We start from the raw sequence: 22,003 nt of genomic DNA on the forward strand, positions 1-22,003 counted from the left end.
AAGGTAATTTTGTTTTTCCAGGGGTGGCACACATTAGGAAAACTCAAAATGGCTATATATGTTTATCAGGGCCGAATCGGAAAAAATAGTACATATAAGAAAAAAGTGTTTCTTTTGACCTCAACAATCTACTGTTCAAATATTTGTACAAGTCAAAGACTCACCCTGTATATGATCTACAGGTCAACCATCAACAAAATACCTGATTTTACCTGAGGCTTGCATTGAATTCATTCAACAGTAAAAATTTGCAATTGTAGAAGTCTAAATTTCTAACTGGAGAGAACATGATTTGTTCAAGAGTAAATGGTCCAAATAAAAGAGAAATTGAAAATGATCTCTCAAGACCTTTGCATCTGAGTATTCCTATTACTTTCATCGAAAAATTTTGTTGTTTGAGTCTGGCTCATTTCCTTTAAAATTTTGCTATATACAGTTTTTTCATCCTCTGTATACAGAAGCGTTTCTTCAGCAATTTCATAACAGTATAAATAAATGAGACTGGATATCCAACCTATTATAGTTGATCACAAGTTATCCTTCCTATTCGGCAGATCCATATACAAGCAAGATCGAGATAAAGATTTAACACGACACATTGAATCCTCTCCTGATGGATGAACCTTACGGTTGATGACCAATCAGTTCACCGTTTTACAAGAATCGACTACCGCAGCGAATTTTAATTATGTTGCTCATCGCATCGTGAGTAACACGTTCGAACAGGCCCATCCTGGTGGTCTTGATCACAAAACTGGTCCCCCTCGGTCTCACGTGGAGCTTCCATTCGGCGATCCCTCTGATATTTAAATATTCATTCATCGATGAAAGTGATACCATTGAGAAGGGGCCTACCGAATTTCCGATTCTGATTCGCCACTAAAATGTGGGACTGACGAATGGGGATGTTTCGCAGGCAACAGTTAAAGCTTGTACTTGTTCTTTCGGTTAGATTGTGGGAGATAAATATATAATGTAGGATAGGAAATTTTGGTGGTAATTATTCTGCGTTTGGTCGTAATACTTTTTACGATACAGGGTATATCCACCCGAAAAAGGCCCTGTATACCTCATACAGGGTCTTTGACTCGTACGAATATTGCAACAGTAGATTCTTGAGGTCAAAAGGTACAGTTTTTCTCTTTACCATTTTTTCCGAATCGGCTCGGTTTAAAAGATACAGGCTGTTGAAAAACTATAAAAAAATGTTATTTGTAGTTCTCACAAACGGTTTCATCGAATGAAATGAATTTCAGAATATAGTTTTTCATTTATTTAATGAAACTTCTTCGAACACAATATATCACCTACGACTTCCAGCTTTCTCATTATGACCATTACGTATCATAAAATTACCAAAAATTCAAAATGAGCAACTTTTGAAACTAAGTTGGACGCTATCTTATAAATATTTAAACGTTTTGTAAAATAAAAGTATTGTTCATATTTTCTCATATAATGTGCCGTTTTCGAATAATTTTATCTAAAAATTATTATTATTATTACCTATTATATATTATATTATATAATTTTTATAGAAAATATCTGTGAAATTCGAAAAATTGGGTACTTTCGACTGAAATCAACTCTTTTTAAAAGATCCACAGATGTGTACTATTACAGCTTAAGCTAGTTTTTCTGAAGGTAATTATGTTTTCCAGGGGTGGCACAGCTCATTATGAAAATTTAAAACATCTATATCTTTTCATCAAGGCCGAATTGGAAAAAACTGTAGAGGCAAAAAGTGTTTCTCGCAAGCTCAAGAATCTACTGCTAAAATATTTGTACAAATCAAAGCTTCAACCCTGTATATGCGAAACTACATATACCTATAGATTGTCAGAAAAAAATTTCTAATAAAAGACGTTCTAGATTAATCAGTCCTCAGAATTTAATGACACAATATAACAAAGTATAACCTTCTTATTTTAAATGAAACACGCTATATTTCATCCAACGTTTTTAAGTACCCAGAGAAACGAAAAAGAATTATTGCCCAGTTTTTTTATGGGTACCAGATTGTCCGTTTCGGGTTTATTGATAATTCTAAGGAAAAATGGATAGGTTTCCCCTGTAGCTATATAAATCGCAGTTTGCGACAAGAAATTTCAGGAATATTCAACTTCTAAACTATTCCATAAACAGTAGGTTTTCAGAAACTTAAACCGGATTTCCACTTCAAAAGTAGGTAATCAAAAGTTTCCCCTATTCCTCAAATGGGACACTTTATATGAAATTTCATCTTTGGGGAGCTTTTTAAACACTTTTCGCGGTTTTTCTGTATAGTACATAGAAGTACTATACAATTCAAGTTCAACTACTTGAAATGGATTCTTATTTTAGGAAATATTGCGCAAATATAGATACCCAGCTATACCTACAAGTATTCGCAAAATTTTTACTTTCTGGTGTTTTCGAACCATGGATAGTTTACAGGAGTGGCTTTCTCCCACAAATTTGGTAAGTGATACCCCATCATTGTTAAGTCACCGCCAAAAGAACATCTTTGCACATGCACACACGTAATACTTTAAGATGTCCAACCAACCGTAATCTGTGGCGAATGATTACCACAATATGCGGTGTGCTTTCACCTTCAGCGAAACCTTTAGGTATCTTCTCTAATCCCACCTAATCTACGTATTGAAAGTGTATAAACATTTGTAAACTGAGACACCCTACGCAACAATGGAACTAAATCAGGGGCAGATTGCAAAAGCTGCTGCCGACAGAAAAATAATGGCTCGTGCCTAAGTAATCTTGTATATCCGAAAATTCGGTGAATTTTGTCGCAAAAAGATCATAGATAAACGGAGGACAAAAGTTCCTCTCCAGCTTTTACAAGTTCATCTAACTATTTCCTACAATTAAATAATAATAAGCCAAAACGAATATTGTTATTATAGACGTTAAGTTGAAAACAACTAATTGGCTAACTTTGGTTTAATATAACGTTTTGAAGGCCAATTTGTCATCCGGCGAATACTTTCTGAATAAGCAAAGATTGCATGAGATTTTTTTTAGTTTTGTAGTGATACGAGGATGTATTGATATCTAGTTAGCCTAGACCAATTCCAAGCATGAAAAAAATATTCCGTTACCATAGCAACGAACAATAACTCATTAGAAGTGTCAGTGTGAAGTTTGAGGTCAAAAAAGTAAACCAGAGTTACGCAATAAATTAAAAGAAAGAAGATGTCCACTGAAATTGTGAAAATCGAAAAATTGGAGTATGGAGCCATAATCAAGTAGCTGTATTTAAAAGGGTTAAGAGGTAAGTAGATTTACGAAGATATGCTTAATATCCTTGGTGATCAATGTCCTTCGTATGCGACCGTGAAAAATTGGACTGCAAGCTTCAAAAGAGGTAAATTTTCCATTGAAGATGATGACCGATCAAGAAGGCCAGTTTCTGTGTCAGTCCCCGAAAATATCGATGCAGTTCATAACATGATTTTATCAGACATCAGACCCCGTCGAATTGGGCTAAAACGGTTATCTGAAGCACTGAATATTTCATACGAACGCTTTTATCTTAAATTTCACGTCAATTAATGGACATGAGAAAAATTGCTGCAAAATGGATCCCCAAATCTTTGAATGTTGACCAAAAGCGTGCAAGGGTAGAAGCATCGCGTTCGATCTGTGCTCGATTTGAAAACGATGTAGACTTCATAAACCGAATTGTTAGTATGGATGAGACTTGGGTACATTTCTACGATCCACAAACAAAGCAACAATCGATGAAATGGCGAAACTCTGGTTCTTCAAGATCTAAGAAGTTTCGTGTCCAAAAATCTGCTGGAAAAGTTCTTGCTTCGGTTTTTGGGATTGCCATGGAGTAATCATGATTGATTTTTTGGATAAGGGTAGAACAATAACCGGAGATTACTATTCGACATTACTGACCACTCTACAGGATGAAAAGAGATTCGATGCGTAGGATTCGGAGAGGACGCACTACCAAATCCATCCGAAACGCTTTCCAACGGTTCGATGGCGACATCAAAGGGATGTTTGTCTGGATCTGGTCGACATAAAAATCAAAGATTATAGACTCTATAATCTTTGATAAGAATGTTTTCAGTCAAACCAATAGTTTCGAACTCAAAATCGAAACCGATAGACAATTTCGGATCGCTTCAAATATTTTTGAATCTTAAAGCCTATTGGGGCATTCGAATTATTTGAGTTTGAGCTTTGGTCTGGACGCGGCACTACGAAAAACAACAATTGATCTTCTTAAATTTTTTATTATACGCGATCGATGCATAAATGATCATAATTTATCCATTTTTTATCCTTATGACATTCATAAATCACTACTGATTAATGAGGCATTTTGGTTGGGGAAATAAATACACAATAAGACACTTATTAATAAATATAAGTTGAAATATATTTTGAAAGTCAAAAGTGATAACAGAATACATCGAGTTTAAGTACAAAAAGCAATCCATTTTGTGCATATATTTTAGGCACTATATACTTTTTACAGATAAAATAAAGTGATGGACCATGAAAATAGCTCAACTGAGCAAGTCCTATCAACAAAATATATTCAACTAGACTTCAAAATACTATTTATTTTCACTGGATGATATACATTTCAGAATTATCGTTTTGAATTTGGTATCTTCAAATAACATCAGTTTCTAACGCTTTGTATTTGTGCTGGAAATTGATTAAGACATCACAAGATTGTTTGAAAGTTAATTTTGTCTCTTTACTACACAGGCCTGAATTCATATTGCACAAAGTATTATATCTTGGCTTGGAATAAAAAACGCAATTCGGAATTTCAATTTGTAGGCATGACTCAAAGTTTTAATTCTTTGATGATGATGGACTCTCTTCCTTTGCCTACTCCAATCCATCTCACTGAAAAAGAAGGTATTAATCAATAAGCTGCAGCTTTTATTTTTATTTCTTTTCAGCTTACCGGGAACATCCAAAATTTCCTCGATTTTTATTATGTAATTTTTAGCATTCTGAGGAAGATCTTTGAAATTTCTTATATTTTCAGTGCATTGCTGCCATCCCGGCATCTTCAGATATTCAACCTAAAAACAATAATTTCCATGATATAAGGCTCACTGCTATATTTAATGTTTTGATGTGCATCAAATCATTTAATTGTATATTTCCTGACACTCACTTGCACTTTCTCCAAATCCGACGCATTTGAAGGGAAGTAATCAATTGACTTTCCATTGAGAGTGTATCCCACCGCCAATTTGACTTCTGGAAACTGGTCCAGAATGTCAAGTTTCGTCACACAGATGCAGGTGTAACCATTTATCATGTTGGTGTACTTCAATAAGGCCAAATCCAGCCATCCACATCTTCTCTTTCTCTGAGTCGTTACACCGATTTCAGCTCCTCGTGTTTGTAATAGTTCGCCTATTTCATCCTTCATTTCCGTTGGGAAAGGACCGTCACCGACTCTGGTAGTGTATGCCTTGACAATACCGATAACATCACCCACTCTACATGGGGGAATACCCAATCCAGTGCAGACACCACCAACACTGCAGTTTGAGGAGGTAACATACGGATAGGTACCTAAAAAAATAAAAGAATAATAAAAATTTAAAATTCTGTCTGTGTGTATAACCTATTTGAGCTACAAGTCGCTGTTTGAAGCTATCGAGCTAAAATTTCCGAGAACTTGTTGTGGGCATGCTTCAGTTCGCAATAATCTAAAAATCGTCCTAAATTACTTACCAAAATCTATGTCAAGCATGGCAGCATTAGCTCCTTCCACCAAAACTTTTTTGTTTGCTTTCACAGCTTTATAGAGGTATGACACAGTGTCCGCTACAAAAGGTCTGACTTTTTCTGCTAAAATCTTGTACCTTTCCAACTCTTCTTCGACATTCACATTCAAACTTGGGAACATTCTTTGGTAAACTTTCACGAGTGTTTGGAATCTGGAAGAAAATGATATCAAGATATTTTATGCATATACGCCTCATAATGAAATACTATAGAGTGACTACAATGTACCTAAAGCAAAAAATTCATACCTGCAATATTTACTATAGTATGAAAATGATTGAACAGGACAATTTCTATTTCAAATTACGCAATATTTTTTGTGTAATTTTGTACCAAAATGGATAGACCTCATATTCCCAGGGATGATTTTTTTGTACGTCATTGACCTCAAAATGCATACATACAAAAAACAGTAAAAATTAATAAGTTGATAAGGTTGATATAAACCTTATCAATGACCAAATTATTCCAAGCAACAAAAGGTCTATCCTCTTTTGCCGCAAAAAGTTAGGATTGCCATTTGAGGAAACTCAATTACCCTTCTCAGTTATACATGAAAAGTTGCGTAATTTGAAATAAAAAGCATTTTCTACTACAAAATAGTAAATATCAAAGATACGTATTTTTCCTTATTCTGTAAAGGACCATCAAATGGAAATTACTTTTCATTTGCATTGAATTCAACATGGATCTAGCTTTTATGACAATGATTCAATTCATATTTCTAACTTGTGTTTGTGTGAAGGATAATATTGAAATTAAAAAATTACAAGGTTGACAAGGTTCCAAATAAAAAACCTTGGGAACTATAAAATAAAAAGCAGTATTCCGATTGTTGACCACTCGCCATTAAATTTCGAATAGCAACCGATGACCACTCACTTTTTACTGAAATCTTCGAAATTACCCAGTAAATCTCCAATTCTGATACCGTTCCTTGTGGCCTTTGAAGAATAAGTAGGACCAATTCCTTTCTTGGTCGTACCAAGTCCTTGTCCCGTTTTTGTGTTCTCTTGTTCCATCAGACCGTCGACTTGCTGATGGAAATCGAAAACAAGATGTGCCCTATCGGAGATGATCAATCTGCTTTCCCAGTCCTTCAATCCTTTGGCGATGTTCTTATCCAGTTCTTCGAATAAACCCGGCAGATGTATTACCACACCGTTACCTGGAAAAGGCTACTTTTATACGGACGTAAATCTAGTTCAATTCTGCTCCAAATTACAGAAAAGTTCGCAAAGATAGTAGGTATAACGTGCCATACTGCAGAAATATTATTATATCTGAACACAGCCCCATAAGATGGCATAATCTGAAAAGCAATTTTTATTTTTTTCTTGGAAACCAGAAAACTGTGCGAAGTGAAACTGGGCAGAGCTGCTATGAGGGCAAGAAGGTTATAAAAAAAATTTGTGTTGTTTCCCTATAATGTCAACATGATATCCGCCCCTACTAGGTAAATTTAAATTAAACTTATACGACTCACGCTACGTCACTTTTAGCATGAAATTACAAGACCTCATTTGCTCAAATTGAATGAGGCTATAAAAATTTAATGTTTGATGGTGCAATATGAATAAGGAAAAAATTTTAGGGGTGGCTTTTAAACCTATTGCAATTATAGGGGAACACTACCAATTTTTTTTTATTGCCTTTTAAGTTCCACAGAATGTCTGCCTCATTTCAGTAAATTTTCTGAATTTGAAATTGCTTTTCAAGATGATTAGAGATCTGCGTCTAAGCAGGGGCTGCACGCACAAAATCATATGTAAAACACACACTATTTTTTGACAAGGGATGACTCCTTAAAAATTTTTGCAACTATTCATTTACAACCTTATATTGTCAAAAGGAAATAAGTGGGCTAGCAGCAGAAAAATCATCTCAAGATGACCTATAAGAAAGTACTGATAAACCTTGTATCCACTATGACTATATCCTACATACACATATAATTGTCTCCGTTATGATGTGAGAGTAAATTTGTATTTCAAATTTTAAGCAACGGCCCTAACCTATATAATTGCATGTATATCGAATTTCGAATAACCTTAACGAGTTCATCCTGGATACTAATTTTTTTTCGTAACAGGATAGCTCCGAAAAAATCCGGAGAATTATTGGGATTACGTCTTCCTGGCAATTGGACTGTTTTCGAATGGACCTTTAGAAATGAAACGTATTGTGGAACTCGTGACACTGACACACATAAATTGTATCCGAAATTAGATCGGTCATGTATTCACGCGTAACAGCCAATTTTGCACGAGGTTCGCGACGATCTGTATACAAACAACGTTGCGCCCGATAATTAATGATAAAATTCTGTTTTTATCGAAATTCGAAGATAATATATTAATGATATAATACACCTTCAAAATTCGTTCAGCTTCCACATTTACTATAATAACTGAATTACATAATTTTTACTAACATGGGTTATTTAACCACAACACGTGTTTTGCTATCTCTGTAGCATCTTCAGGTGGTTGAAGGTAAACTGAATTATTTGGTACCGATATATAATAAACAAGCAATTAACTCTATTTCTAAATATTGAGAAGGAGTAAGGATACTTATTATATACATACATACTTACGTATATGTATACCGATATTGAAATATATTTTTTCTAATTATGATTACAATTTTTTCCTTTAGTTTGCATGTAAGTTTTTCTAATTTATTGTGAGCAGTTCCTTTCTAAGTATAGGTAGTATAATGGAAATGGAAATAACATAAAAGCTGAATATCAGAAAAGACAATCCACATCCCGTATTATTCTTGAATCAAAGGTCTGAATTTCGATCTACCATAAATGTCGCGAAAATTTTTCATAGCATTAGTTATATCATGTTTATTGCCTAGTATAGGGTCTGAATATCTATTATCTCGTGGCATCTATTAGACGTATAGATTATAGATATTCCTGCATCTAGAGTATAATTTGAAGCATTACTAACGATGTCATTTTGTACCAGGTCGTAATAAATTGAAACGACTCACGAACATCAACAATCTACGGGTAATGAATGAAATTTGCAACGAAAAAGTTATTACCCAGTTTTCGGAAGCTTATCACAATCAGACACGAAATGACGAATCGCTATATAGATTTATTACCGGCTGAAATCGCTATTTGAATTAGGACTAAAAAATTCCCACCGGTTTTATCCTCCAATATTTAATTAGGTAAGTTTTAGTAACACAGTAATTTCAGCGTTGTCCCTTGTAGTTATCTAGGAGTTTCGGGTAGCTTTTCAATATTTCCAACGCAAATTCAGGAGTTTTCTAAAGAAGAAAATTTCAACGGAAAACGAGAGAAAACTCCACATTTTGGAGAAGAGGGGTATATTCGTCCCTATATGTCTCTGCAAGAAATAATTAATTTTTTCGGTCAAGGAGTAACCACCCACAATTTACCGAATCTTTAGTCAACCTGTATAGCACGAGAAAAAAGTTTTGAGCCGAAAATGGTTGGACTCATTGATGCAGAATTCAGGCAGAAAATGTAGTGGGTGGCAGCCAATTGGAATACTGTCAGCCATTGTACATATATCATATAGTATATAGTAATATAAATAAATGATCAGTTTTTGTGCCAGATTGTTTTGTCTGTGAAAAGCGAGAGATTGTTACAAAGTGCGATGTTGGAAAATCCGTTTGAGCTGTTTTTTAGACCTATAGCGGCAGACTTTTTTTTTGTTCGATAGAAGTCGATTTATCTATCAGAAGAAATGCGTCTAGGCCAAACAGAACTCTGAGTACAGAAATGTGTGCATGGTACCGGAGGGATATATACAGGATGCAAAAAAAAAACTTCCTGATTAATTTTGGATTTTGACAGCTTTTTGATTGTTCACTCAGTAAGAAACATATGTATACATAACCGACTGGATAAATCATTATTTTATTGCGTAACGAGAAATAATTAAACATTCGAATGATTCTTTCTCGGTGCTATTTCCCATAAATTTCCTTTTAGTAGATTTGGATATTTCCAGATTCAATAACTACAACATGCGTCAATCGCAGCATCTGCTAGAATTGGAATTGAAATTATGGCTGTGGCAGTAGCATTTACAATTTCATCGGTGAGTATGAGATCAATTATTGAAATAACTCACCAATTATCGATGTGCATTTTGGGTTAATAATGCCGCTAGGAAGAAGGTGAAAATCGTATTCAACTCCATCGGCTACAACGGTGTGTCCTGCATTGTTACCACCCTGAAAAAAGAGACATATATCCAGGATTTCATAAGAAACTAGAGAAAAAATGAAACAAGATTATAAGGAAAGATTTTCTTCAATTGAAAAAATAAGAAGGTACACGATGTCGTACCAAATTTTTCTCTCAAAGTGTGCAGTGATTGTTATTTTACCATTGATTAAACCCAAGTCACAGTTCTCAGAGTTCAACACACTCCGTTTCTAACTATCCAATCTTTTGTTTTATTGAAATGTCTCAAGCGTCTAAGGAAATATTGATTAAATTGCATATCAAATTTATACAGGGTGAATAAATGAATACCTGCGACAAATTTTAGCAAAAATTAGAATAGGGTATCAATTTTTAATATTTTTTCTTAGAAATGGGAAAACTGACAGAAATTATATCCGCATATGATATCCGCCTACTAGGTAAATTTAAATTCAAGTTCGAAGATAATTCCAGTCTATACGATTGACGCTACGTATATACCCATGGATAATATTTTTTTTCTCAATTATCGTCATTTTGAGGAAGAAATTACAGGAAATCTCATTTGTTCAAGAATGCATGAATCAAGCTATCGAAAATTAGTTTTTCAATAGTATTATATGAATAAATAAGAGTTTCTTGCAAAACGAATTCAAGGGATCGCTTTTTCTAACCCTTAAAATTATAGGGAGCACGCTTTTTTTGTAGTGAATTATTTTCCACCTCCTGTCCTCTGTAATTTACAATAAGACTCCCTAGTAGGTGAATGGGCGAATTTTTGTATTCGTCTGGCCTATAGGATATTGATGATGATGAGAACTTTTTAAATTTCCAATGTCTACTACATCTTTTTTGCCATTCAATGGTATAAAATACCAAAAATTATTCTCAGACTAGTCAAATGAAAAAATGACGAACTGAATATGAATTGAAAATTTTTCAAAATATACAATATATGTACATATATCAAAACCACCGTGCTGTGCTATATTATCACTTCCTCATTACTTAACTGAAGTAAATTACGATTTCTATTAATCTTATCAAAAAAAAAAAGGTCTTCCTTATCGATGTCAGCATGATGTATTGAAGCTAAATGAATGCACAAAGCAAACGATTTTATATATGTAAGGTGTATCGTTCCAAAATAATTGAAGAACACAATTTTCAGTCTTAGGAACACTTTATTTACAATTTATTCACGCAGCAACGTTTCGAGAAAAATTCTTCTCTTCTTCAGGCTGAAATTACAAGAATGGTATGAACAAAATAGATCTAAATACCAGGACAATCCAGAAACTAAATTCAAGAACAGAGCAACAAAACAATGCAACTACAGTTTACGAACAACAATAGTGGAACAACAAAGACTAAGAACAATGACAAAAAACTATCAGAGGAAAAATCCACCAACTCACCTTATGAATAATGAATTAAAAATCGTCTGAAAAATTCAAACTCGTAAAATCATTCGAAAAAAGCAGGTTCATCTCGGGGTCTCAAATTAACGTGACGTACAGGTAGGTATGGACGCATTGATATGAATGAAACAAGAACATCGCACATACGCGGTCGGAATGCGTGCACTCGAGAAAAACTATTTATTTATTTCCTTTATCAAATTCGAATACGCAATACTGAGTGAACCAATATCAGATCTCGAGTTCACAGAATTGGGGTGTTTTCTTATAAGCAACATCTCTTTGAAACTACGCTTGAACCAATTGGTCTCCTTGGTTAGAATCTTCGCATTTTCAAAATCAAAAAGATGTCCCTCATTCTTAGCATGTTGGGAAAGTGCGGTTGCCTCAGATTGTCTTTTACAATCTAACTGATGTTGCCTCAATCTGGATCCGAAATATTGACACGTTTGTCCAACATAAATAGCATCACAATTCGAACAACCAACCCCATACACCAAACCGGATTGTCTCATTGGGGGATCAATATCTTTCAAACGGGAAAATAGGCTCTTAACAGTTTTATTATAATATGATACCACAATAGTAGATGTTCCCTTCATCAATCTAATCAACATCTGACTCAATTTGGGAATGTAGACTAATTTGTAATATCTGAAAATCTCTTTATCGGAACTATTATCAGTCGAAGGTATACTAGTTGAGTATTTCGAACCATAAAAAATTTTATTAACTAAAGTTTTAGGATAACCATTTTGACATAAAATGGTCGCTTGCTGTTTAAAATTCTTCGGATGAAATGATGTATCAGACAAACTAAGAATCCTCTGTTTGATACCCCTGACGACAGCAATTTTTTGCGATGTTGAATGCAGAGAATTGAAATGCAATGTACGGTGGGATGCCATGGGTTTAGAATATAGGTCAGTTTTTATACCACCACTATCCCTTATCAACAATAGGTCCAAGAATGGAATTTTACCATCTATTTCCATCTCATGTGTGAACTGGAGATTCTCATGGAAGCTGTTGAAAATCCTCAATACCTCTTCTAATCTACTCATTTTTCCTCTGATAGTTTTTTGTCATTGTTCTTAGTCTTTGTTGTTCCACTATTGTTGTTCGTAAACTGTAGTTGCATTGTTTTGTTGCTCTGTTCTTGAATTTAGTTTCTGGATTGTCCTGGTATTTAGATCTATTTTGTTCATACCATTCTTGTAATTTCAGCCTGAAGAAGAGAAGAATTTTTCTCGAAACGTTGCTGCGTGAATAAATTGTAAATAAAGTGTTCCTAAGACTGAAAATTGTGTTCTTCAAACGATTTTAGTTCATTGCCCGTTCGAAAACCGATTGAAAGAGGAAAACAAAATTGGGAAAACATAGTATGTACAACACATAGATGTTTCCCCGTTCAATAGGGATGAGAATTATTCGAATAGGTTCACCACTTCCATGACAGAAACTCAAGTCCAGGCAAAATATTTCCACCTATAAAATGTGACCAGTCAAAGGGGTTTTTAACTCAAATATCTTTCTGAAATGATAAACCTCATTGAATTATTTTTATGTCAATGACGATTCGATAAATCTAGACGCATTGGATAAAATATTTTTTGGCTATTTCCTTTATTTTATGAAATCAAATATTTCTCAGGGTCTTTATAAATTATTATTGTAACATCGTACTCTCGTCGGCTTTGAATTATTCTGTTCTGCTCCTTACTAAAAAGGGCTTAAACCGTGTTCCATAATGCTTTGCGGTGGCAGTAAAATTTTTTCTTACTTTGCTACTACATCGATTTTCGAGTTTTACACTCAATAATTTATGTAAAAACATGCCCTAGTATTGAAGTACGGAAAGCCCTTCAAAATGTATTGCCCTCAAGCACTTAACTGCAATCAAAACATGTGAAGTATTACTTAGAAATATGTCAAAACATATATTAATAAAAACAGCATAGCTCTGTTGGGGCCTATCATAAACTAATAAAAATTTGAGAAAATGTTCAATTTTCAGTTAGCGTTTCAATTCGAACACGGTTCTTAGGATATCTTATCAGCAGGACGAATATTTATTTGGAGATAATTCTCCGTTTACGCATTTTCTAAACCATGACAATATTGTCATAGTTTAAAAAATTGAATATCATATATTATGATAGTGAATTTTCTTTTGTGAGAACTGAATAAACGTAGGTTTTAAGCATATTTTTATCGTGTTTTCTTATCATCATGATACAAGATGAAACAGAAAAATATTCCGATTTCATTTGAGAGATTAATGGAATGATAGTTATAACATGATAGTTACTAAAAAAAAAACGCAATAGCGTATTAACAGATACGCCACTGGTGAAACTTCAGCACCAAAATGTGAGTCGCATATAATTCCCTACTAACTATATTTAAATTCGATGAAACCTCAATAGTAAGCATTACTCAAAATAGTGCTGATATAAGGAATATTCATACACTTATTATTATTTTATATTAGGTCTATGTGAATATTATATTATATATTATATCAGAAACGTAGCACCTATGAAATTATGTCACATAGGTAATGGGGTAATAGAATCACATGACAATATAAATAAATTTGGAATTATGAAAACATAATTTCAAAAATTCATAGAACGTGCTGGAAAACAATGTTGAAAATTCAATTTCAGGTTAAAAATCATACTAACCTAAATCATGATCTACAACTTACGGAAATTCGTGTGAAGCAGAATCTACAGTTGATCTACCCGATTCATATCATCATCATTATTTGATATTAATAAAAAGGGGAAATCTCACCTGGCAACGACACACAATATCCATTGAAGTGGCCAGCATGTCCACCACCTTCCCTTTACCTTCATCGCCCCATTGAGCCCCCAGAATGACTGTCACCTTAGAAGCAAATTCGTCGGTTCTAGATTTTTTCCTGGGCGACGTGTTTTTTAAGCACCCATTCATTTCGGTAGCATTTGCCATTTCAGACAGGGGATTTGGCGGAAAAAGACGGAAAAGTGAGTCAAGTTAGAACGGCAACGACCATTCCGTAGCACAGATCGACTAAAAAGTGCGATCACAGAACACGAATATATATATATGCGCAAAATGAAAACCATGCAAACTTTGATTTGTTGCGCATGTTGACAAACTCCCCATTGGCGTACTTAACAGAAGTAAAAACAAATGGAAATTAATATAAAATGTTAGCAGGAAATTTTTATTTCAGATGGTCTAGTTAAATTTCTTGGAAAAAAACTAAAATACTCCTGTTAGTTTTTATGGAAAAATAGCAATCTTTGATATTAAAGGAAGGAGTGATTCTTGATCACTTCTTATTCCAGGACATTCAAACCAATTCAATCTTGAAGTTGAATACGCTTTAGAAATGGAACGAAGATACTTTTTATAATTATACACATAAGTTGGACATCCTATTGTTGTTATCAATTATCGTCAAATCTGAATAAAAAACAACCCAAAGAGATTCATTAAGATTTTATTCTTGGTCTTATAATCTTTACATCATGGAAGTTGTCTTATAAATTAATTAATGATGATGATGACCTGAACAGCAATGTGAATGTACATGTGGAGTTTTACTTAAACTAGTAGAATTAGATGTTTTGGCAGGTAAAAGCTTTTTATTTATTTTGCTCAATATTTCATAAGAATAATCATCTTCATCATCCATTGGAGAGGATTCGTCTACTTCATAGCTGAAAATGAAGAATTACTATGAAATACTTGAAAGCATTCTTCTGATTGTGATCACATAAGGAAAATAAATTATTATATCTACCAAATATTGCATGATAAAATTGAATTTATTATTTTACTCATAATTCATTCTTACTAATACTATAAAATGCGAACCTATATGTTTACATTGATGGAAAATGATTACTATTGCACTTACTTGATAGCTTTGAAGAATTTTGAATGAGGATTGTTCTTCAATACTGTCAAAACAACTTTTCTCATATTATTTTTGAATGCAATTAGTTCTAAAATCTGCATCATAAATTTTCCCAGTGATTTACGTTGAACACTCGTTTCTAACTGCAATTCATAACTAGAAATCATAAAAACATTAAAAAACTATAAAAGTTGAAATGGCTGATAATCAAAATAGATTTTCTAAAAAATTAGAATGAATCTTACCAGTATAATACTTCGATACCTTCATCCATATCAAACCTAAAATGGGAAAAGCCTAACAAAGTACCATTATCAATTGATTTCGCAACAAGATACCAGGCTGATTCATCATTCAATTCTTCTAATTTTTTTGCATCTGACCATCCCCAAGAGCAAGATTCATATCTAAAGAAATGTTATACATTATTGGTCACAAGAAATGAAAATAAGTTTATTTGAATTTTGACATAGGAAATTTTATGATTCAAGGTGAGACAATATAATGATATCTCCTTTTAAACTTTCCCAGATTATTCTTCATTCCAGCTTTACATCATAAAAATTATAATGATGTTTGTGAACATACTTTTGTTGCATATTTTTCTTCGTTAAATTGAAAGCCCATTGTTTGAGCCCTTCTTCTAGATAGCTGCCTTTTTTAACATATAATTCGGCATTTATTCCATTTTTGTTGAATTTTCTGAAAACAGGAAAAGGCTCCATTGGATCCTCCAATTTGTTAGCCACAGCAACAGCTTGCATAGCTTGGCTTATTCTTATCTGTTCCTCCTTCCTCTGTAATCTTTTTTCTTTGCTTTTAGGATTAGATTTTCTCTGAAACACGGAAACTTGCAATACAGAACTAAATTCTTCATGATTAAGGTTATTACCCCCATTTTGGATTATCAATTAATGAAAACGCTCAGAAATAATTATCTACGTCCAACACAAATTTTATGAAATATTACTAGGGACAATTTCACATTCATACAAACATGTTCAATTAAAATTCTGAAATAACCGAGAAGCTATAAAAAACGTTGATTATTTTTAAAAACATAGCATAACCACAACCAACAAGCGGCAATTCTACTGAGCATAGAATAAAGAAGTGAGGAAAGAGCACAGAACACTAATAAATTGCAACAACTCTTTTCTTTTACTTTAAACCACAGAACAGAACTTTAATACTTGTCGTCGGTCTCTGGTTCGTCTTTGCCAACAATTTATACAGAATAATTAATAATTTATACAAAATCTTCTAATGATGAAAAAAATCAGAGTACGCGAATTAAACGTTCTAAAAATTCGGCGTAAAATTTAAGTCTTTCTCTGTTCAAATTGAAATCCCACTACTTCATCAAAGTAGTATCTTAAAATGTTAATTAATTTAAAAGATAATGTGTATAATATGTCTATATATGCAACTACAAATATTACAGCTATAATGAATTCGAATTTTCCTCTTCCCTGAAAATTACACCTTCAAATTATTGTTAGTCGAGACTGATTTCTTCATATCATTATATTTTATCATAGAAATTGAGATGCTTAAGTTTTATTTGTTCCCCTCATTCTCCCCACAATCATGAAAAAGAACATTGAATTATTGAAACAAAAAATATTGTACTGGGTCTTGTACATTATAAAAAGGGTTATTTCAGCTATACTATTTAATCTATATTACACTTCTCAATTCAAAGTTTACACATTTTATTTCTCGTTTTCTTCCTCATTTATTTCATATTTGCTTACGTTGAAACCTCGGACCTTATAAACTTCTGCTTTTTTTATACCAGCAGCTCTTGACCAACTCTGAGCTGGAAAATATTTCAGTTGTCTGTTATCAAACATCAATAGGAATTTTCATTAATTATGACCTACTCCATCAAATAATGGAAAAATATCACATTTATTGGAGTGAACCGCAAATTTACCTGGCGTCATTCGTAACTCTTCTTCCGATTTTAATCCATGATATGCCGCCCAGTCTAACTTTCCTTGATACATTTGATAACATACGAATCCAAAAGCATTCCATGCTAATAGCATGTATCCTACAGCTAGTCTTTTCTTCCAAAGAGCAGCCGTATCTTCCTCAATTGGTTTTGTATGTCGTCTGATAATTCTGCGAATGAATGGAAATTTGAATAAAGTCATTATTGTTCATTACCGTCTTTCAACAGTAATCTTGTTGAGATCGAACGCAATTTTCTGTTGAAGAATCTAAGAGAAAAAATTATATTATGCAATAGAGGTTAATAATGTTTATACCGTAGATCATAGAGAAATGTCAATAATGTCATAGAGAAATGTCTATGCCGTAGATCTATTAGCAGTATCTGCGGTTACATACAACTACAACACAGAACCAAACCAAATCAAAGAAGAATAATTTATTAAAAATAAGTTAGTCTATGGTTTGATAAAAAATCTATAGTTGAATCAAAGAGGATTAATCTTTATCTTTGGTTGAATATTAACAACAAAGAGGTTCCTCTCTGTTAACAAGGAGGAATAAAGAATAACCAATGTTTGATAAAACTCCTGAAACCTGAAGATAAGTAAAAAGTAGAGACTGGTAAAAATTATCAAAAAATTGCGTTAACAGTTAACACTAAACTGGTAAACAATCTTCGAAATGGGCCATGCATGTGATTGGGACTTCTTCATCAACATACATAAAGAGCAGTTGGTTTCATCTGGAGTTCCTCAGATATTTTGGCGAACAATTTATGAGAAACTTCTTACTCAAACTTTTGATATAGGTAACGTAGTACAGTTGTTGCAATTTGAGAAAGAAGAAAATTCACCCCTACAGGATCACCCAATCTGGGGTTTGCAGTGCACGTCTGCAATCAATAAATCTGACTCAAAAAATGTATTCCTTATTGATCATGCATGGACTTTCCGGTTGGAGAATTCTAAAAATCAACTTGTAGAAAATGAGAAATTGAGAAAAAGAATGGCATCACTATTAAATTTGGACTGTTCTCTACCTGTCAAAGAACTTTGCGAGAGAATATATGACAATATGTGGCCTTTATGTTTTAGTTATACAATATCGAATGCATCAGAATCAGAAGATCGTTTACCTGTATGGTATATAATGGATGAAATAGGGTCAGCATTAATTCATAATAATGAGCCTAACTGTCGTATTGTTCCATTTTACTTCAGTAATGAGCAAATAACTTATTCTATATTATTTCCCTTGGAAGATATAGATGAAGATGAATTTCTTTATAGAGATTTTGCCGAGGGTGTTCAGAATGAACAAGATAAAAATGTGTTATTGCTACCTTGGAGGAGAAGTGACATTCATTACAGCTTGATTCCGAGAAAACCTACAGTAGAATATTTTCTTGAAGGACATATAAGGGAATCTCTTCCTAACTTGGAATATTTGCAAAACTTCAATAAAACTCAATATCACCATAATAAAAAGTTGAAGGTATTCGCTCAATATTCCTTAGTAAGGGACTACTTGTCTCATGATCTCTTTGAACTGGTTGAGGATAAAGATGCAGCCGACATTTCGTGGTTAACTGAACATTTCAAAAATTTTGAGGAATTCAGTGATAACCCAGAAAAATTTGTTAATCAGTTTCCTTTCGAATATGTAATAACAATTAAAGATCTACTCAGCATAACATGCAGAAAAGATGGTGAAGAAAGCATTGAAAACTTTTGGCCACCTTGGATGCCCATAACTTACAACCTGAAAACAGAATTGGGCAATTTTGTTTCATACTATCGTAAACGTGAATTAGAATCTTTGGATAACACCTGGATAATAAAACCATTTAATTTAGCAAGAGGAATGGATACTCATATAACAAACAATTTGAATTGCATCATAAGGCTTTCCACTACTACTCCAAAAATTGTGCAAAAATATATCTCTAATCCAGTTCTATTCCACAGACCTGACTGCAATGGTTACGTAAAATTTGACATACGTTATGTTTTACTACTGAAGAGTGTGAAGCCTCTGAAAGCCTTCATATATAAGAAATTTTTCCTAAGGTTTTCCAACATACCTTTTGAATTAAATGATTTTGATGTTTATGAAAAACATTTCACAGTCATGAACTATAATCAAAACAGTAACTTGAAGCATATGTTGTGTGAAGAATTTTTATCAGAATGGTCTGAGCAATATAGTCAGCATAGTTGGGATGAAATAGAAAATAAGATAACATCGATGTTGAAGCAAATCTTAGAGAAAGCAACTTCATGTGAACCACCCTGTGGTATTGCCGAGAGCCCCCAATCTAGAGCCTTGTATGCTGCTGACATAATCCTTGAATGGGATAAGAATTTCAAGATGCAGCCGAAAATTCTTGAAATCAATTGGACACCTGATTGTAAACGAGCTTGTGAATATTACCCAGATTTCTTCAATGATATATTTCAATTATTGTTTTTAGATAGGGAAAGTCCAAATATAAAAGAAATATGATATATTTATTCATCATTCTCCCCTTCAATTCCGAATAAGAAATAAAAAATTCAGAAAAGTGTAAAAAAGCATGCGAATATCCTTCACTAGTATTTTTGATATTATGTACATCACTTAATACTCCCAGTAAAGTAATGAGAAGCAAAATTCTTGAGGCTTTTACATTCAAATATGCACATAATTTTCTGAAAAAGGTTCATATATTTATCTCTAAGTTCCCAGCCAATTCCTCTCAATGCATAAATAAGGAACAATCTGATGTTTTGAAGAAGTGGATAGAAATAACAGTCAGTAACTCCATATAATTTCTTGACTTAACAAATCAATAAATAAAAAAATTTCAATGGTGGATCATATTCTATGGAAAATTATTCAACTCTTACATAATTTATGATCATCAATAACTGCAAACACTTGGCCTAGTGGATCACAAGAATATGATTTTTTCAAAAAGGTATCTGTTAATGTAATGCCAGATATAGTGGTCAAACCAGGAATTAAAGGAACAGCCTTAAACTCTAAGATTTTCTTGGATTTTGGAGCTAGAGGTTCTAATTTCTTCCCAGATATCCCACACCATGCAATTCCTTTCACATTTTCAAAATAGAGCATTAATTCCACAGCTCTTTCGCTGAAACTTGGTAAATCAGTTTTGATAACTTATGAATTAACTTTCTTACCAATTATTTATCAATTCACATTTCATCACAAAAGGTTCTTCTAACACCACAAAGTTTGGTAATTCTTTAAGTAACAAACGAATGTCCCCACATTCAGGACCCTAGAATAAATTATGAATTGAGACAAAATTGAGCATTCCCATAAAATCCCATATTACATAACTATATATAACATGAAACATAAATAAATTCAACTGCACTGACAGATTATTATTAGAAATTATACCCATATCAAGTTTTTACCATTCTTGAAAGCTGACTGGTTTGTAATCTCCCTTTTTCACCTAAGTTAGATCTCCATACAATATCCAACTTCCCAATATTTGGAGATTCACGCAGAGTTTTAACATCTTCATTTGGAGTCAGGCAATATAAAAATTGACAGATAGACTGTGGATTTACTAACATTGAAGGTCCAAAAATGTTCTCACCATCAGTAGTATAGTTCAATGATGTAACTGAAAATAAAACAGAAATAATAATAATACATTGAAGAAAAAAATGAAGTATTTCACCATTATAGCTTTGAGAAGCATCTAAATCAACTTTTTCCAAGTATATGGGACCCATTGTAATATTTTCAACCTGAGCTTCTAAATATACATCATCATTTTCAGCATTATAAAATTTTGTTTTCACCTCCAAAGGCTTCAATACTTGAATCTTAAAAAATTTCCTGAAGGTTGCACTCAATCCCATCACATTGTTATAAGATACTTCACAAACCAAACTGAAAAAATTTCATTTTTATTTATTAATCTTGAAGGATCAAAATTTGAGAATCGAATTAAAATATTTACCACCTACATATGCATTCCAATTTCCTTCACTTCATGATGGATAATGATATTAATTGTGTCGTCAGGGACCAATTCTGGAATTGGTGGATTTGAAGATAATGATAATTTTTGGGCACTTGTTTGAAGATCAACCTAAGAAAAAACAAGAGGATAAAATTTTCACAATATTAACTTGGGTTGTACCTTGACTTGAATATTTTTAACAACTTGTTGAGTTTCGCTGAAAACACAAATGTAACTAGAAAAAGTCTCTCCCAAATAAATATTCACAGGACTCTGTGGGAGTAGTAAGAATTGTCCACAGCATAATGTTTCAACTCCCTCAACTGAGGTTGGATCTTGCTGAAGGGCATTGTTGAATAAATTTCCAGGTAAATCTTTGCTTTCACAAGTTATGGGCAAGGGACTTGTCAGAGTGGGTCTAGTCAGTCGCATTACTGAAAATAATGAATTAATTAACTGTCGACAAAATTAACAGCTTTACAGTTTTTCATCCACCTTTCAGTGCTAATGAATGCTCTTCCATCTCCATAATTATAGGTACACGAAAAACCTCAGATATAAAAACCTTCAAGCATATCAAATGAAAATGTTTTTATCTGAATGGATCATCATTCTCATATAATATTCGTATCCACAACAGTCATTACTTTTATCATTGAAAGCAATAAAGCAAAGATTAATCTTTGATTGAAAGCAGAGACAACTCTGATAGAAAGAGTTGCCTTTAT

At 33.1% G+C, this 22,003-nt stretch overlaps 6 protein-coding genes across 6 annotated transcripts; 1 reads left to right on the forward strand and 5 right to left on the reverse strand.

Moving 5' to 3' along the window:
- Positions 1 to 4,377: 4,377 nt before the first annotated feature.
- Positions 4,378 to 14,478, reverse strand: LOC123306739 (adenylosuccinate synthetase). The gene is made up of 7 exons (XM_044888860.1): positions 14,209 to 14,478; positions 9,909 to 10,011; positions 6,664 to 6,949; positions 5,728 to 5,933; positions 5,159 to 5,565; positions 4,943 to 5,063; positions 4,378 to 4,881 (listed from the first exon to the last, which is right to left on the reverse strand). The coding sequence occupies exons 1-7, from the start codon at positions 14,386 to 14,388 to the stop codon at positions 4,820 to 4,822; spliced, it is 1,365 nt and encodes a 454-aa protein (XP_044744795.1). The 5' UTR covers positions 14,389 to 14,478; the 3' UTR covers positions 4,378 to 4,819.
- On the reverse strand, positions 11,150 to 12,464 carry LOC123306740. The gene is made up of 2 exons (XM_044888861.1): positions 11,404 to 12,464; positions 11,150 to 11,226 (listed from the first exon to the last, which is right to left on the reverse strand). The coding sequence occupies exon 1, from the start codon at positions 12,399 to 12,401 to the stop codon at positions 11,583 to 11,585; it is 819 nt and encodes a 272-aa protein (XP_044744796.1). The 5' UTR covers positions 12,402 to 12,464; the 3' UTR covers positions 11,150 to 11,226; positions 11,404 to 11,582.
- Positions 14,479 to 14,889: 411 nt separating the features above from the next.
- On the reverse strand, positions 14,890 to 16,433 carry LOC123306741 (N-alpha-acetyltransferase 40). Its single transcript, XM_044888862.1, has 5 exons — positions 16,218 to 16,433; positions 15,914 to 16,161; positions 15,571 to 15,732; positions 15,326 to 15,481; positions 14,890 to 15,125 (listed from the first exon to the last, which is right to left on the reverse strand). The coding sequence occupies exons 1-5, from the start codon at positions 16,221 to 16,223 to the stop codon at positions 14,957 to 14,959; spliced, it is 741 nt and encodes a 246-aa protein (XP_044744797.1). The 5' UTR covers positions 16,224 to 16,433; the 3' UTR covers positions 14,890 to 14,956.
- A 549-nt stretch (positions 16,434 to 16,982) lies between these two features.
- On the reverse strand, positions 16,983 to 17,608 carry LOC123306742. The gene is made up of 2 exons (XM_044888863.1): positions 17,265 to 17,608; positions 16,983 to 17,147 (listed from the first exon to the last, which is right to left on the reverse strand). The coding sequence occupies exons 1-2, from the start codon at positions 17,485 to 17,487 to the stop codon at positions 17,041 to 17,043; spliced, it is 330 nt and encodes a 109-aa protein (XP_044744798.1). The 5' UTR covers positions 17,488 to 17,608; the 3' UTR covers positions 16,983 to 17,040.
- A 194-nt stretch (positions 17,609 to 17,802) lies between these two features.
- Positions 17,803 to 19,794, forward strand: LOC123307986 (tubulin--tyrosine ligase-like protein 12). Its single transcript, XM_044890502.1, has one exon. It carries the CDS (start codon positions 17,969 to 17,971, stop codon positions 19,790 to 19,792), a length of 1,824 nt encoding a protein of 607 aa, XP_044746437.1. The 5' UTR covers positions 17,803 to 17,968; the 3' UTR covers positions 19,793 to 19,794.
- Positions 19,795 to 20,074: 280 nt separating this feature from the next.
- Positions 20,075 to 21,957, reverse strand: LOC123306588 (trafficking protein particle complex subunit 13). The gene is made up of 7 exons (XM_044888649.1): positions 21,771 to 21,957; positions 21,456 to 21,709; positions 21,280 to 21,404; positions 20,988 to 21,202; positions 20,716 to 20,930; positions 20,473 to 20,573; positions 20,075 to 20,423 (listed from the first exon to the last, which is right to left on the reverse strand). Exons 1-7 carry the CDS (start codon positions 21,802 to 21,804, stop codon positions 20,165 to 20,167), a joined length of 1,203 nt encoding a protein of 400 aa, XP_044744584.1. The 5' UTR covers positions 21,805 to 21,957; the 3' UTR covers positions 20,075 to 20,164.
- Positions 21,958 to 22,003: the final 46 nt, after the last annotated feature.

This window comes from Coccinella septempunctata, chromosome 2 (assembly GCF_907165205.1).
Source record: "Coccinella septempunctata chromosome 2, icCocSept1.1, whole genome shotgun sequence".
Lineage (NCBI taxonomy): Eukaryota > Metazoa > Arthropoda > Insecta > Coleoptera > Coccinellidae > Coccinella > Coccinella septempunctata.